The sequence below is a fragment of the Haliotis rufescens genome, unplaced genomic scaffold (genome assembly GCF_023055435.1).
Source record: "Haliotis rufescens isolate VD_foot unplaced genomic scaffold, xgHalRufe1.0.p SCAF_13, whole genome shotgun sequence".
Classification (NCBI taxonomy): Eukaryota; Metazoa; Mollusca; class Gastropoda; order Lepetellida; family Haliotidae; genus Haliotis; species Haliotis rufescens.
This window is the reverse complement of record NW_025963813.1, coordinates 12,543,747-12,561,447: the sequence shown is the minus strand read 5'-3', so window position 1 is coordinate 12,561,447 and position 17,701 is coordinate 12,543,747. Positions and strand designations below refer to the sequence as shown.

General features: G+C 41.1%; 2 protein-coding genes across 2 annotated transcripts; both read left to right on the top strand.

The window, feature by feature from the left end:
- The first annotated feature begins 647 nt into the window (after positions 1-647).
- LOC124139171 lies at positions 648-5,238 on the top strand. The gene is made up of 4 exons (XM_048394830.1): positions 648-763; positions 2,496-2,598; positions 3,949-4,009; positions 4,455-5,238. Exons 2-4 carry the CDS (start codon positions 2,496-2,498, stop codon positions 5,236-5,238), a joined length of 948 nt encoding a protein of 315 aa, XP_048250787.1. The 5' UTR covers positions 648-763.
- Positions 5,239-9,757: 4,519 nt separating this feature from the next.
- On the top strand, positions 9,758-16,110 carry LOC124139118. Its single transcript, XM_046506144.2, has 2 exons — positions 9,758-9,872; positions 12,859-16,110. Exon 2 carries the CDS (start codon positions 13,171-13,173, stop codon positions 15,568-15,570), a length of 2,400 nt encoding a protein of 799 aa, XP_046362100.2. The 5' UTR covers positions 9,758-9,872; positions 12,859-13,170; the 3' UTR covers positions 15,571-16,110.
- The last annotated feature ends 1,591 nt before the right edge of the window (positions 16,111-17,701 follow it).

Genomic DNA, 17,701 nt, shown 5'->3' with positions numbered 1-17,701 from the left:
AAACGACACAAAGAGGTTTGGGACGTTTTTCACTGGGTTGGCTTCGTCTTAAAATAGCGACCGGAGAAACAAAAAAGCCATCGTCACTTTGGCCTGTACCAGCTCTGATAATGAGATATGAGACAACTCCCCACTACAAATGGTCCTTTGCGATGTTTTTTTTCAATGCCAAATTGATTCTTAGTAGAAAACTAATCGCATAAAGGAGGAAGAACATATAAACGTACATGTTGAGTTTTAATTTACGGTGTCCAGGGACACGCAGAAAGAAAAATGTGACAAACCTCATTCAACTGTATTCAAGGACTCGAAGAGTCTTTTATGCATCATTGATGAAGATATATTTCTTCAAACAAAATTGGATTTGGCTTGAGACTAATTAATCTTGATATTAGAGCCATATTAGGTTGAATATATTGAGACTCACTCCTATACTTGAGATCGAGTTGACAGGTCTGGGAATACAAATAAGAATACACTGGCCTGTGTAATTTTATAAGGTGACCTCCCAACTCAAGCATACGGTTGGAGTCTGAACAGAAAAGTTCTCAGCGCGGGATGTTCAACTGAGACGCACTGATAACTCTACTTCCGCTACAACAAACTCGTCACGTGATATGACGTCACGACAATCAGACCCCCTAGTGATCGCGGTGGCGTGGATACGTTGCTGCCAGCTCTGTACCTACAGCGACGTTTTGTCTGATTACCGAAGACACTGGGATAAATATATTTATTGGATACACACCATCACTTTACAGTGGTAAGTTTTTATATAAAGAGGTTTTATTTCTTAGAAATTGATGAAACCAAAAACAGAATTATTTGTTCAGTCTGCATTTGGTGAGGTGAGGTGAGGTGAGGTGAAATTGGGTTTAACGTCGCGTCCAAGATTATTGCACTTATATAGCGACGTGCATGCACGTGTGTGTGTGGCTGCTTGTACTAGTCCGGACTGATGCCGATTTATAGTGCTAGCTCACTGAGATACCATGCCGCAGTTTAACATGAATACCCAACTCAGACACAGTATACTGACCCCGAGCCGACCAGTCCTTGTTTTGTTTGTTTTGTTTTAAACATATTTTATTGACATATATGGTCAACGGGATTGGGCAAAAGTTATCCAACTTAGGTGGCCCTTTCCCTACTCTATATGTACAGACATTGATTATACATATATATACACATATACATACATATACACATAATCATATATACACACAATCATACATACATACATACATACATACACATACTCAGATACATATACACTTATTACAAAGAGAAGTAACAAAGAGAAATATATTTACACAAGAACATAAACATAGACTCCATAACATAGACAGTCATGCATAAGAATTGTCTATAGACACAGTTTACTTGTATGTACACATTAATCCAAAATACATGCAAAACTACATATATAATTACACAATCATACATACACTTATGTACATGTACACATATGCATACCTACACACACTACATGTACATACATACACATATACCCTTGAATACGCATGCATACATATATATACATACACATATTTACACACATACACCAGGGTATATATACCCGTAAACATTATGTTTACAGAAGGAGGCAGAGATACAACTGTATTCATATACATGCATGCAGTTTATTCACTGATGGCGTAATTAATAATAAATGGTCGCAGAGCGATATTCTGTATTAATGATAAAGGGTTACTCGAATCTATTAGTCGACAGTATATATTTTTGAACGCTGTTGAAGATGAGGTTACATCACCGTAGAGAATATTTTGTATTGTACATGTAGTTCCAGCTTTTATAATGTTAGCGAACATGATATTTCTGGGAATGGTGTAATTGGGACATTCAAGGAAAAAGTGTATGTTGTTTTCACATGGGTTTCCACAAGAGCAGGACAAAGTATCAGATAAATTTACTTTAAAGAGGTCTGCATTTAGGGAACTGCAAGAATGCCTTAGGCGTGTATGTAAAATATTAGCTCTACGGTTGCCGATTGAGAAGTATGGAGGTGGAGCTGTAATGGTTGTTTTAATCATGTGTTTAAAATTTGATAATGATGTTGCACTTCTGTATTCAGGGGGTAACTCATTCCATAATTTGATTGAAGAAGGTATAAATGATTGTTGGTATGTGACTGTTCGTGCTTGCGGCGTACTTTATCCGTATGATACAGCATGGCGGCGGAAGCATTGATGTTTCAGGCGGACTAGTGATTATTCATGTCTCCTGTCTGTTTTTTGCTTTCACATTATTGATAGATTCTTCAAATTTGACAGAACTTTGCTGATGTTGAAGCCAATGACCTTTAATGTGGGATAGTATCATTGAAGTTCTGTCGGGGAGATTACTGGTCCAACGCTAATTCGAAACTTTCCTTTCTTTCAACACATACTATTATCATATATTTTCATATCTACGCTGATTTGTTTCTACTAATCAAGTTCAAAATAGTTCATATTTCTTCTTGTTCTTTTCAGATGGGTCGGTTGCTTCGCAAAATAGCCATGAGAGCCGGGACACAGGTTCTGTCTCCCATCCCGGAGTTGCCCGAAGAGTCCCGATCTCCTACGCCTGTCAGTGGTAAGTAATGTTTTTGAAATTAATATATTAAAATGTCTCATTATATGGACGCAATTTTTACGGTGTATTGTGAAGTGACAATTACAATCCTAAGCGATATTACTCAGCATTATTTGTTACGTCATTGTATTGTCATCGTTATAACCGCATTATGTTGTGTATGAATTACAAGATATATGTACAGAGATTAATATCGGCTAATATAACAAATGAACACAATATAAGAAAGCAGTTCAAAGGTCTTCATATTTTTGCTCTCGAAATGAACAGCTGTCATCTGAAGGTAAAACGAGATGCAGTACAAGACAAATCGTACCAGTTCAAAATCCTTCATGAGGTGGTCGGGTAGCCTCGTGGTAAAAGCGTTCGCTCGTCGTGCCGAAGATCAGGTTTTGATTCCCGACATGAGTACAATGTGTGAAACCATTTCTGGTGTTCCCCGCTGTGATATTGCTGGAATATTGCTAAAAGCGGCGTAAATCCATACTCACTCACTCACTTAAAATCCTTCCTTTATGGTGCTTATCCACAACATTGTGTTCTCTTTTTTTATCACAACATTTATGAATTGGTACATTTCCGAATATCTCTTCATGAAGGTTAACAATTTCTTGGTCACGGTTGATCGACGTTTGTAGTCTTTGGATATCGATGGCTTTTTGTAGGTTTTTTTAATTTTTATGTTACTGACTTCGCCGGTAATGTCTGTTCTACGAATTTGTGTACATAACAGGCCTCTCCACTCCAGTATAACTACATCTGATATCTACTCTACTGTATAAACATTGCCTCCTACCTGTATATATAATTGTCAACCTTGCTCTATATATCACTTGTTTGATAACGGTGTTAGAACCTATCCTTACTTAATTTCATATAAAGTTTAAAAGGGTCTGTCTATGGCTTTAGCGTAAATTTCGATGAAATAATTTCTGTGCGCCCTGTAACAGCGGTTGAGTGCATTAGAAACACATATGGGGCGGTCGGGTAGCCTAGTGGTTAAAGCGTTCGCTCGTGACGCCTAAGACCCGGGTTCGATTCCCGACATGGGTACAATGTGTGAATCCCATTTCTGGTGTCCCCCGCCGTTATATTGCTGGAATATTGCTAAAAGCGGTGTAAAACCATACTCACTCACTCACTAGAAGCACATAATCGTTGCAATATTACGGCGATCATGAAAGAGACTAAAGGTACTAATATCCTTACGGTTGAGACGATACTTTTTTTTAAAAGAAACATACAGGAGATATTTTCAAACTGCGTGTTCTTCATTAAAAATACTCTAGTACATGTGTCTAGTTAATGTAATTCTCTAATTTATTTCACTGGTCATTGTTTTGTTTCAAGCTGGTGCTTTCAACGCAAGTCCAAAGAGACCAGAAAACCCAAAACTCAGCGAAGAGGAATGGTAGGCATCGTAGGCAGTATTACATAGAGATTGGCAGACAGAACGACCATTAAACGTTAATTCTGTGTCATATTCAGAATATTCAATCTGTGTGTTATACATTAGTTTGAAATCAATACATATTATATTTTATCAAAATAAAAAATTAAGCGTATAAATTTAGAAACAGTTTATTTTCGTTAATATAATGTTTCATTAAAACCTACAAAACCATGTTAATGTGTCACGTTAAGTTTTGGATGTCACATTCGGTCGTAAAAAATCCATAGTTCATTTGTTTCACTGAGCAACAATAAAACAATAATTAAGACTTATCTTACGTTACCCACATGTCTGTTGATTATTAAATGTTTATTCTTTTCATTGAGCAATAACCAGAAAAAATTAAGACCTGTCTTCACGTTGCCAACAAATCTGATGAAAACATCCACGTCTGCTCTTACAGCTTCATGAAGCACCTTCAGAGTCTCGCGGCGGACTACAAAAAGGAGATGGAACAGGTGGGAAGACAACTCCGTGTGATGCAGAGAAGAAATGCCCGGATTGAGAAGAACGCCGAATTCTACCACGTAGAATACGACAACTACAAGTGGAACTGGGACAAAAACCAGGAGAAGATTCTGGGACTGAAGACGCGTCTGGACAAATACAAGCCACTGAAGAAGGTCATTGACAGGTTGCATTCCCTCCAAGATGAAAACAAGCGACTGAGGGCCTCTTATTTCCAGACTGTTCTGGACAACAATTTTCTGAGGAAAACCTGGAAGAACATGGAAGGGGAAGAGATTGAGGATGAGGAATTTCCGGATGTTGAGAACGTGAGAGAGGCAATAGCTCCAAGACCTCCCACAGCTCCCGACAATGGCCGGGCGGGATCAGCCAGACGACGCCCATACACTGGCAGGTCCAGGGCGGATCGGCCTCATCTGCCGCCTATCACAGAGAACAACAAAACGGTCACACCTCACAAGCAGACGACAGTTGAATCACATGAGAAGAAACAAAGCAAATCTCCGGTTCATCTGCCACAACTCGGGACAATGGTCCCAACTCCTCCAACATGTCCACGGAGAAATGCTCCCAGCAGACGACAGAGCAGAATTCCACTGGCCTTACCACCAATCCGTGGTGCGACTTCTGTGGATAGTCTTCGGCTTCCCCGCCAGGGTGTGCAGGATATTGGTCGCAAGTCTCGGGATCTGCAGGGGACAAGGGTGTCTCGTGATTAAAGATGGATCGGACTAGTAAACATGGATGGATGAATTTATAATGAACATTTTCAATATATATATCTGACGTCAACCTTTCAACAACGTATAGTCGGCAGACATAAAGTCAAACCTTATGCGCATATCACTAACGGCTTCCGTCAAACATCCGAATCGTTTCTTTTCATCCATTCTGTATATCCATCAATCCATCCATCCATCCATCCGTCCGTCAATCAGTCCATCTTTGGACAGTCTCCCTTGTCTACTCATCCCCCACTCCTACAGGTAAAATCTCCGTACCTCCGAACAACAAGGCTGAAATTTAATTTCCAAGTCTCTCCTCGTCTGTTAACGCTGTACCGACCAATGATGCACATAAAAACCCTTTGAAACAGAGGGCAGTAATGTATCTGTTGAATGCTTGTTTGGAATGGCGCCACGTCCCCGATTGGGTGCACAGCAAGGCGGATGCACTCACGCCCAGAGATGGCGAAGGAGCAAGATTTACATACATTTTGTCTATATTTGGATTCCCGGTGTATTATGGTGCTGTTTGTTTATCAATGCACATATGTGAGTTATTTATAAAAATCTGTGTTGGTTATGCATGAGACCAATACCTGTTGAGCGCAAAACTATTTTGCAAGGTGCTTGCATATATTTATCATACACGGTGGAACCCCGCTTGCCCGAATCCAGCTTAGCCTGAAACCCCGCAGACGGGAAAAGTTTTAAAAAGTAAACCAAAAAATAATTTAAAATTTCCGATGCATATTGGAACACCGCTTGTCCGGATTCCACTTATCCGGAACCCCGCACACCGGACAAGATTAATGCAAAACGAAAACATTATATTCGTTTATCAGGACCATTCCTTGAAAAGCGCAAGTGCCCGGATAAGCGGGGTTCTACTGTATGGACTTGTTCTGTTCCTGAGTACTTTTTATAATGGAACGTTTGGGAAAACTTTACATTTACCTATACAAAAATATATTTACAACTTTGTTACTGCTGTTTACAATGTTTACCATTTGATTTATAATAGATTTAAGTCGAAAAATACAGATGTTGAATAAAATTAAATGAATAGTTGTTAAAAAATATGTTGTTTTCATTTCATATATGCACGTGCTGAACCTGATATCACCAATGAGTTCTCAAGTTTTTAATAATAAGTCAACATCGAGGTAGACACCATGAGTTGAGGTAGACACCATGAGTTAAGCACAACCATTCCACAGTTTATTTCAGACCAGTGGAGTGAGTGAGTGAGTTTGGTTTTACGCCGCTTTTAGCAATATTCCAGCAATATCACGGCGGGGGACACCAGAAATGGGCTTCACAAATTGTACCCATGTCGGGAATCGAACCCGGGTCTTCGGCGTGACGAGCGAACGCTTAAACCACAAGGCTACCCGACCACCCTCAAACCAGTGGACTTCGGAACTCAACTAGATTTGGTCATATAATCCAAGTAGTCCCCAGTAGTCCAAATGTTCACTCACCTCGGGACTATCGGATAAGGGGGCACGGGTGGCCCAGTCGTCTGATGCGCCTCGATTCGCTGTACAGAGTTGCGTTCCTTTCCCCCGCCAGAAACCTATGATTGTAGGTTCGAATCCCGGTTCGCCCCGATTATGTTTCTAGGTTTGTCAGCACCATACCAGTTCTCGTGGTTTTCACCGAAGTGGTAATTGTCTGAGACCTGCATCACTTCGGGTTTTCCTCCCACATTAAGCTGACACGCCGCGAAATGACTGTAATACTGTTAAAAGCGGCGTTAAACCCAACTCACTCACTCACGAACGGATGAGCGGCGTTGTTTTACCCTGCTTATTTATACTGATTGTACGACCGCCTCCATGGCCCAGTGAATAGAGAGTCTCCTCTGCGAGCGGAAGTTCGGTGGTTTAATCCCTGGCCGCGTCGTTCCAAAAGACGGTGCGTGTTGTTATTCTGCCTGCATATAACTCACATGAAAAGGAATGGTCGGCTCAGATTCAGTTTTCTGTGTCGGAGAAGGGTATCCATGTGAAGGAGCGGCTTTGTATCTCAGCGGGCTAGCACTAAAAACCGGCACTACTACAAGCACACTCACTCACTCGGCTAGCACTAAAAACCGGCATACGTACAAGCACACTCACTCACTCCGCTAGCACTAAAAACCGGCACTACTACAAGCACACTCACTCACTCAGCTAGCACTAAAAACCGGCATAAGTACAAGCACACTCACTCACTCGGCTAGCACTAAAAACCGGCATAAGTACAAGCACACTCACTCACTCGGCTAGCACTAAAAACCGGCATAAGTACAAGCACACTCACTCACTCGGCTAGCACTAAAAACCGGCACTACTACAAGCACACTCACTCACTCGGCTAGCACTAAAAACCGGCACTACTACAAGCACACTCACTCACTCGGCTAGCACTAAAAACCGGCATAAGTACAAGCACACTCACTTACTCGGCTAGCACTAAAAACCGGCACTACTACAAGCACACTCACTCACTCGGCTAGCACTAAAAACCGGCATAAGTACAAGCACACTCACTCACTCCGCTAGCACTAAAAACCGGCACTACTACAAGCACACTCACTCACTCGGCTAGCACTAAAAACCGGCACTACTACAAGCACACTCACTCACTCGGCTAGCACTAAAAACCGGCATAAGTACAAGCACACTCACTCACTCGGCTAGCACTAAAAACCGGCACTACTACAAGCACACTCACTCACTCGGCTAGCACTAAAAACCGGCATAAGTACAAGCACACTCACTCACTCGGCTAGCACTAAAAACCGGCACTACTACAAGCACACTCACTCACTCGGATAGCACTAAAAACCGGCACTACTACAAGCACACTCACTCACTCGGCTAGCACTAAAAACCGGCATAAGTACAAGCACACTCACTCACTCGGCTAGCACTAAAAACCGGCACTACTACAAGCACACTCACTCACTCGGCTAGCACTAAAAACCTGCATAAGTACAAGCACACTCACTCACTCGGCTAGCACTAAAAACCGGCATTAGTACAAGCACACTCACTCACTCGGCTAGCACTAAAAACCGGCACTACTACAAGCACACTCACTCACTCGGCTAGCACTAAAAACCTGCATAAGTACAAGCACACTCACTCACTCGGCTAGCACTAAAAACCGGCATAAGTACAAGCACACTCACTCACTCGGCTAGCACTAAAAACCGGCACTACTACAAGCACACTCACTCACTCGGCTAGCACTAAAAACCGGCATAAGTACAAGCACACTCACTCACTCGGCTAGCACTAAAAACCGGCATAAGTACAAGCACACTCACTCACTCGGCTAGCACTAAAAACCGGCACTACTACAAGCACACTCACTCACTCGGCTAGCACTAAAAACCGGCATAAGTACAAGCACACTCACTCACTCGGCTAGCACTAAAAACCTGCATAAGTACAAGCACACTCACTCACTCGGCTAGCACTAAAAACCGGCATAAGTACAAGCACACTCACTCACTCGGCTAGCACTAAAAACCGGCACTACTACAAGCACACTCACTCACTCGGCTAGCACTAAAAACCTGCATAAGTACAAGCACACTCACTCACTCGGCTAGCACTAAAAACCGGCATAAGTACAAGCACACTCACTCACTCGGCTAGCACTAAAAACCGGCACTACTACAAGCACACTCACTCACTCGGCTAGCACTAAAAACCGGCATAAGTACAAGCACACTCACTCACTCGGCTAGCACTAAAAACCGGCATAAGTACAAGCACACTCACTCACTCGGCTAGCACTAAAAACCGGCACTACTACAAGCACACTCACTCACTCGGCTAGCACTAAAAACCGGCATAAGTACAAGCACACTCACTCACTCGGCTAGCACTAAAAACCGGCACTACTACAAGCACACTCACTCACTCGGCTAGCACTAAAAACCGGCATAAGTACAAGCACACTCACTCACTCACTCAAGCACGCACGCACGCATGCGTCTTGGACTCATCGTTAAATCCCGTTTCGCCTCACTTCACCATACCAATGCTACTGATATATTTGTCTGCATTACTGTAAAAGCTTCATTACAAGCAAGTTCTGTCTCTATACTATCCAATCAAGAATGTGTTTGATGTTAAATTAATTTATTGAATGAACATACCTTTCTACCAGTATGGGTTATCAGTGAGTTTTTCGCCTTTTAGCAATATCACGACAAAGTACACCAGCGAACACTTGAATCAATAAGAAGCTGGCATCTGCCCCTCATGATATATAGTGGTATCTCAAGCAAAATATAAATAGACTGTTATTTAAATATTTTTGTTGCTGATTTAGGACATTATTCGGTGGACATGTATTTTGAATTATCATATTTTTAATTAAATCGCGCCATTAATGTTATCTCAACGGTAATATGTAATATATCGATATACTTGTCTGGGGATGTTTCGCGAGACAAGTTTTATCACTAGTGGTATACCGATTACCGAATAGCACTTAATTTAGAGTTATCTTCCTTGAAACACGAAAGAGTCTTTAATGCTTTTGTTGGATAAAATAAATCTTTCGAAAGTTCGATCGCCAGTGCAAACATTGGGACGCAACAGTTACAGGAATCGCGAAAGCTGCAGGTAGATAATTTTCTTTTTGCATTTATGCAAGCTTTTTCTTTTCAAACGCGAATGTTTTGTTGGATGCCACAAGCCGAGTGACATTATCTTGAATTCAAGATTTTCAGACTTGCAGACAGCTTCACTGCCTTCAGCGTGCATGGTGCAAGTGAAATAGAAACGTCCGCCTGAGCAAGATTTTAGAGTTTTAGAACGCTCATTTGGAATATCGGCTTTTGCATCTATCGGAATAATGGAAATAGAGTCTAGTTGCCATCTTTGGTCAAACTGAGGTAGAGCTAAACTGTTAGAAGCGGACATAAACTACCCACCATCCGTCATATGACCTTATTATGAATTGCATTATTTCTGAAATAAATTCATATTTGTGTGTGTATATTATGAGTGTGCCAAATTCATTCTGTCGGGATCAGTTCTGGTGTAAACTAACTGACAAGCGAGACAGAATAATTGCTTAATACACTGCACATGTCTTCTCATGTTTCATTGGTTAAATGTGAAACAGACTTTTAGATGCTTTATATTATATGCAGGGATAGTTTTCAAACTTGTCTTCACTTTTGTTTCATATAATAAATAGCTGGTTCAATGGCACTCCACTCTCATGTTACCCCATTGATAGTTTAGGTCTAGACATTGTAATAAGTGCCCTTTATGAAAGAGAGTTATAGTAATTGTGTAATTAGGATAATCAGATATTGTTGGACCGCACCAAATATAGTAATTTGAATAGGCAGACAAATACTACACATGGTAGGTGAGCTTATAGGTTGTTAAAACAAGCTGTGGGGCACTGGTGGCTCAGTTGTCTAAGGAACCACTATTGCGGTGCAGTGTAGTGTCTCCGACTCGCCAGATTCCTTTGTTTGTGGGTTTGAATCCAAGCTTGCATGATTTTATTTCTTGGTTTGTCTGCAGTGCTCTGCACCATACCTGTGCTTGTGGGTTTTCACCAAAGTGGTAAATGTCTGAGATCTGCATCACTTCAGTCTTTCCTCCCACACACTGTGATGAAATTAATGAATGCCTAACATAACAGTTACCTATTTTATACTGTGATGTGTTGGTGATTTACAATGACTGTTCCCTGCAAATTTTATGTACCTTTCGTGTGATTGTAGAATTTGGGATGAGGAAATTTATAGACGATGGGGTGTCTAAAAGAGTAAATATGGTAGTTTCCTAATATTTATTGAGCATCAATGAACATCATGAAACATGACGAAGTGCAGTGCAAAGTGTACAAAAGCTAAGATTAGAACTTCATTTCAGTTCTAAAGCCTGTGTTTTTTATGGACATCAATATGTATTTTTTTTATTTGGCAGAAAAGCACATTTCATCTCAATCAACTTGCATCAAAACTTAATTTCCAGGATAGGTGCCTGATATTCTCATCGTGTTAATAATAATTATGTTTTCACCATGGAAACGTGGATGTCATGATAAATAAAAATTCACAGATTCTGACAGTAAGACTAGCTGTAAAATGTACAGAGGCATCTAGTGCATAGAGCGGTATATCAGTGGATTAGCACTAGTCTGGACTAGTACAAGCACCTATACACACCCACTTGGTTAACATAGCTGTGGTCACCATGGCCTGTGGACTTCTTCATACATCGAGGCACAAAGGGGGTGTAGCCACAACAGGTCACCTAGGACATAGGATTCAAGCTTACATTTATAGATTTACTTTCTTGCTAAATAAAAAAGCAAAACAATACAGAAAAATTGGAATTAAAGGTTCCCAAGTCATGTTTTTTAGTAATAACTAATGCTATGGCCTTGTAGAGGTGACTTGTATTTCACTGATAACAGGACCTCAGACCTATGTAGAGGAACAGGCTTTTGTCCTTAGGTTCAGATAAATTTATTGAATGCAAGATTGATGGTCAAGAAGTGGTTAGTTAGAAGTAAAAAAATAAAAAAATATGGACATACATGTTAGGTTGCATTTTTCAATAATAGATTGCACCGGTACATGTTATATATTGCTATTTTGAGCCCTGTCTCCCCACAGGTGTTTTGGGGGATTAGATGGCCCAGTCGTCTCAGGCACTGTGATTCGCTGTGCAGAGTTGTGTCCCTTGGGCATGCCAGAAACATGTGATTATGGGTTCGAATCCCGGTTTGCGCCGATGATGTTTCTGAGTTTGTCAGCACCATACCAGTGCTCATGGGTTTCACCAAAGTGGTAAACATCTGTGACCTGCATCGCTTCGGGTTTTCCCCCCACATTCAGCTGACACGCCGTGATATAACTGGAATACTGTTCAAAGCGGCGTTAAACCCATTTATACCAAAATTACAGAGGGGTGCTTTTTCCTATACATAAATCCCTGCTGTTGGTCATGTTAACAGTTGACCCTGGCAACAACAGGATGATTATTGTGAGACAATACTGTAAAACTGTACAGGACCTGGGTTAGAGGAGCTTCCCAACACTGATCACTGATTTGGCTGATCATTTCTCATGCCTGCTGCAGGTTAGCCTTATCAGAGTCAAACAACTTTCCCTCACTCCCTCACAGAGAAACATTGTTCAAATTTAATTATTTAATACATGTCCATTGCTATGGTTGGAGCTGACTTTATTTTGAAAATGTTTGATTATCTTCAATGTTTACAATCGCTGAAACCAAATTCACTGAATCACTTCTTCCTGATGGGTCATCATTCCTGTAGGATTCCCAACATGGGTTCATCAATCCTATCAGGAAATACAGCTGGAATAATGCTGAAGTGTAACCCACTAACACTCTTAATGGTTTTGGGGGTGGTCGGGTAGCCTAGTGGTTAAAGCGTTTGCTTGTCACGCCGAAGACCCAGGTTCGATTCCTGACATGGGTACAATGTGTGAAGCCAATTTCTGGTGTCCCCCGCCGCGATATTGCTGGAATATTGCAAGCGGTGTAAAACTCACTCATTTATTTTATGGTTTTAGATAGTTCATTTTCTAAGTTGTTTTTTTTCATTTCATTTCAGATGATATCCTGTGCCCAAATATTCAGGCCCAAGTGATGTGAGAGATTGTTTGCCTTGTTGTTCAAAGGTAAACAATGAAACAGAATGACTGTGCAACCATTTGTGAAAATACATCATACAGGATACTGATGAAAATATGGTTGCACCAAGCTAATACAAAATGCATTTATTCTGAAAATAATGAATCAGTCAGTTTTGTGTGAAGCACATGCCCAGTATGTGTCTCCAGAAATGATATTTATAAAGAACAGTAAGTTGTTATCTTGAAAATGTGACTTTGATAGTGTTGCCTGGTGTCCTCATTACTGTGCTATGGAAAAAGACACTGACCTGAATGTATTTGGAGCAGATTACTACATTACTGATCAATCACAGGACAGGTATGTCACACCCACAAGCAGCAAGCCCTCGTCAAATAAGGGCACAAAGATGAGCATAAAAAAAACAAGAAATTCCAATAAACAGTCAGAAGTATTAATCCAGCAATCAACAGGTCTGTTTGGCGATCCTGCACTCTCAGTGACCATGCCGTCAGTTCAGAACAAACCTGAAAGTCCAAAGATGTCCACTGTTGTCAAGAAGCAGCCTGTGGGAAACATTTTGCTTTTGAACTCCAGTGGGCAAATGACAGCTTTTGGGAAGAGTGTTTTGTTAAGAAATTCTGCACAAGGGACTAGTCTGCAAATGACCTCCCATGTTCCAAAGTCTTCACTCTCTGGGAGTGTTATAAACTCAAATTCCCAACCTCCAATAATTTTAGAGGTTCCTGGACAATCAATCCCTATGAATGTCTCAACTCTCCAGACCAATGCTCAACCTACAGTGACACAAACAGTTATAGGCATGTCATTGTCAAAAGGTATTTGTGATAAAGTCCAGACTGAAGGTTCAAACAGACAGGCAGATATCCACAATATGCTCTGTGATGATCAATACCCCTTCACTGCAAGTTATTATGGGAAAGTACCGTACACCTCAGCCATAGCTTCACAACTAGCATCAGCTGTGTCTAAGCATGAAATTACCAACATCTTTCAGAACTATTTAAAGTCAATAAGTGCGATGGATTCATCCTCTGATCATACGACAGTCTCTAGATTTGACTTCAGTGCTGATGATCAAAAGAAAACATGTATGGCTCCTCAAGTAGTCAGTGTGAAAAGTGGAAGAAATTCTTGGAGGCCATCAAGTGAAGGATGTTCTGAAGAACAAGCTGGAACTACTGAGAAAATCCCCGAGGTGTCTCATGAGTCCTACAGTAATAGTGCTTTGAATACTGACTCTGAAGAAGAGGACAGCCCCGGGATCAGAGTGACATTTTCCGATGATCTGGTCCGAAAGTTTACTCATATTGACACTAGACCAGCCATTGGAATTCCAGTTTGTGATACCATGGATACTGTTGAAGGTGGTATCATTTTAGGTCAGGATGAGGACTTGCAACACAGACAACCAAGTCCGACTTTTGAGAAGACTCCAAAAGAAGTGAAGGAAAAGCCTGCAAAGAAGGAGATCGAGACATCATCAACTTTCAGAATCGGTGCCATGGAATTTGATACTGAGACTTTGTATAGCCTCATCATTGAGGAGAAGTCGGAGACAGAGTATTTGTGTAAGAACTGCAAGGAGGTTCTCCCTGATAAAGAAAAGGCAGTTGCGCACATGGATATCCATCACCCTTACAGATGCAGTGTTTGCAGTAGGACCTTTGGTACCATTGGGGACTTTCGAGAACATCGCAAAACTGCTCATGGGGAAGTTCTGTATTGTACAAGGTGTACATTTAGTACCCCACTGATTACTAAACTACAGCGGCATGTGAAAGCTGTGCACAATCCGTACGAATCCAGTGCAAGTCGGTTTGACAACTGTGTGTGCCACATCTGTGGGATGACGTTCACAGTGTGGGACTCAGCGGGAAACCACATGGAAGAGGCTCATGGGATAACCAACATTGCAAGAGAAGGAGACCTCAAGTGCCCAATTTGTAACTACCTTTCCGGGAGTAAAACATCTTTCCGAAACCATATGAAGAAGCATGCTGGGTTGTACATCTACTGCAAGTTTGAAGGCTGTAAATACAAGTCAGTGTTGTCAAGACTTGTTGATCTTCACTACGACAGAGTGCATCTTGGGAAAAGGTCATTTCCATGCCCTTTCGAAGGTTGTAACGTTAGATCAAAGAAGAAGACTGAACTTGATATTCACATGAACATATCTCATTACAAAATAAGGAAATACAAGTGCGAACAGTGCGGAAAAGGGTTCATGGCCAAGAAACACCTCTATGTTCATTTGAGAATTCATTCAGATTCAAAGCCAGTACAGTGCAACTTCTGTGATTATAGATGTCGACAGAAGTCTTCATTGAACTGGCACATGAAGAAGCGCCACCCTGATATGGTGGAGGAGAAAGAGAAGGCCACATACAATGCTGTGCCAGGTATTCCCGCCTTTCGCCATCTGATGAAGCCGGGGAGGAAGGGGAGAAAGAAGATGAAGAAGAAACTGAAAAGTGACAGTGAAGACCAGGACGAACAAGATGAACAAGATGAACAGGACGAGCAAGATGAACATGATGAACATGATGAACATGATGAACAGAACAGCTCCCATTCCTCGGTTGACCAAGACGATGTCCCAGGTTCCTCAGCTACAGGGGTCAATGACACTGTCCAAGGAGACACCAATGCCTCGTATTTTGGTTTTTGAGAACGCTTTAAAAACCCACTAACGATTCAGTGATATATTGGTGCATTGTGATACTTTCTGACACAAAATCTGTGTCTTATTGTGAAGGTCATGAATCAATATGAACACTTCTTTGGTAGGAAAATTTACTGTAAGCATAGTATAGTTTTCAAACCATTGTTGCTTTATATATGGTAAGTCTTCTTCATGTTTTGATCAGGTCTCCACCTGAGTTATTTATTTTGGGGGTCAAGCTGACTCAAAGCCTTACGCAATATGGGTCTCAAGTTTTGAAAAATGGAGGTCCAAAGCTTCAGAATGTGGTTCCCAGAGAATGTGAAAAATTGAATACATTACTCTTCCACCAGGTGACGTAAGATTTCGCTTGCTCAGGGGCTATAAGTTAAAAATATATATGAAGTTCCCCCTAGTGTCCATGTTAGATCTTATTCAACTGTGCCAGGACGGATCCAGCATTTTTAAAGAGGGAAGGGTCCAAAATCTCAAAATCCTCTTTCAGATAATTTTACTACCTCCAACATACAACATTTTGTTTTCAAAAGGGGGGGGGGGGGGGGGGGGGCTGGATCTACCTATGCTGTGTATTGTAGTTTTTAAATGATTACCAGGACATATGGGAATGTATTTAAAATGGTACCAAATGAATAAATAGCAACATTCAATACATAACAATTGTCTGCATCCCAGTGGATGCACTTTGCATTTTTTTGTGCATCTATTTTCATTTTTGTGCATATTGGATGCAGGATTTGTTTCTTTGTAAGACCAGAGTATTCATTTGTTCTGTGTCACATCATGTGTCATGACCTGCAATCACTCTATGTTTCCCGTTGTGACACAGTGTGGCTACGGCCCTGTCATGTGTACAACTTGGTGTATAAACTTGTTTTCACGAAGAGTCACAAACCAGCTGCAGAGCCCCAGATAAGCTTTTGGTGTTGTGGGTATTTTACCCATGCATTTTAAAATCATTGGGTATCAGTAATTCTATCTGGGTATTCAAATTTCTGTTACCAACTAGTTTTTACGCATGTGGGTATTTAAGTTAAATATTTATAGACACTATTCATCTGGTCCCTGCAAACTGGTGTCGTGTGGGTTCGAGAGATTTTAGGACTAAAAAATACCACGATACTTCCACAAGAAAGTGTGATGGCAAATGATCATGATGTAACTGTCATCGTGGAGTTCGGCAAGGTTGACGGAATGCCCATTTATGATTTCAAAATAAGTTGCTGATTTGCTAATCGAATACGCAGGGTTACTTCACAACATTTTGATGATACACACGTTTTATTTTCGTAGCGTATCTGTAATGTTCGTTGCGGATTAGATACGCTTGGATTTTATTTTACTGCGTATTTCTCCATTTCTGATGCGTATTTTACGCAGATACGCAGCTTATCTGGAGCTCTGCAGCTGAAAGGCAAGGTATCAAGATGATCAAAAAGAGGTTGATGTTTAGTGTCATTCACATTTGTTGTATATTCATGATATTTGAAATCTCAATGATTTCTTGTGATGTTGCCATTGTTGCAAATGGAATCATGGAATGATTAATTGTTTTTTCATGTCAATCAAAACAGTCCTTGTGATGTCAGTATTACGACAATAGCTGAGAGCAGCGATGGGGTCCTACAGTCAAGACATGACCCTGCTGTCAGACTGATGTATGTCATGTCTTGACTGTAGGACCCCATCACGACTCCTGGCTGTGTCAACAGTGACTATTGGGGTCCTACAGTCAAGACAGAACCCTACAGTCAGACTGATGTATGTCATGTCTTGACTGTAGGACCCCATCACAGTTCTCAGCTTTGTCAACAGTGACTATTGTGCATCCTCAGTAGAATTTCTCCATTCTATTACTATAAATACACAGGACCCACCACAGCTTCATTTTGTGTCTGAATAAAATGAGAATAAAATTAAACTCGTTTGAGAGAAGGTGGATGGGTGGGATTCAGGGTGGATGTAATGCTAAGAGGGATAGAAAACATATTGGAAACAAAACTGTGGTCCAAGTAGATGGGAGATCAGGGATGATTAGTGCGAAGAGGCAAGACAGTACGACTGTATTGACAGGTAGTCTGGCCAGAGGGTAGGGGTTGTGCTAGCCACATTGGGGGCG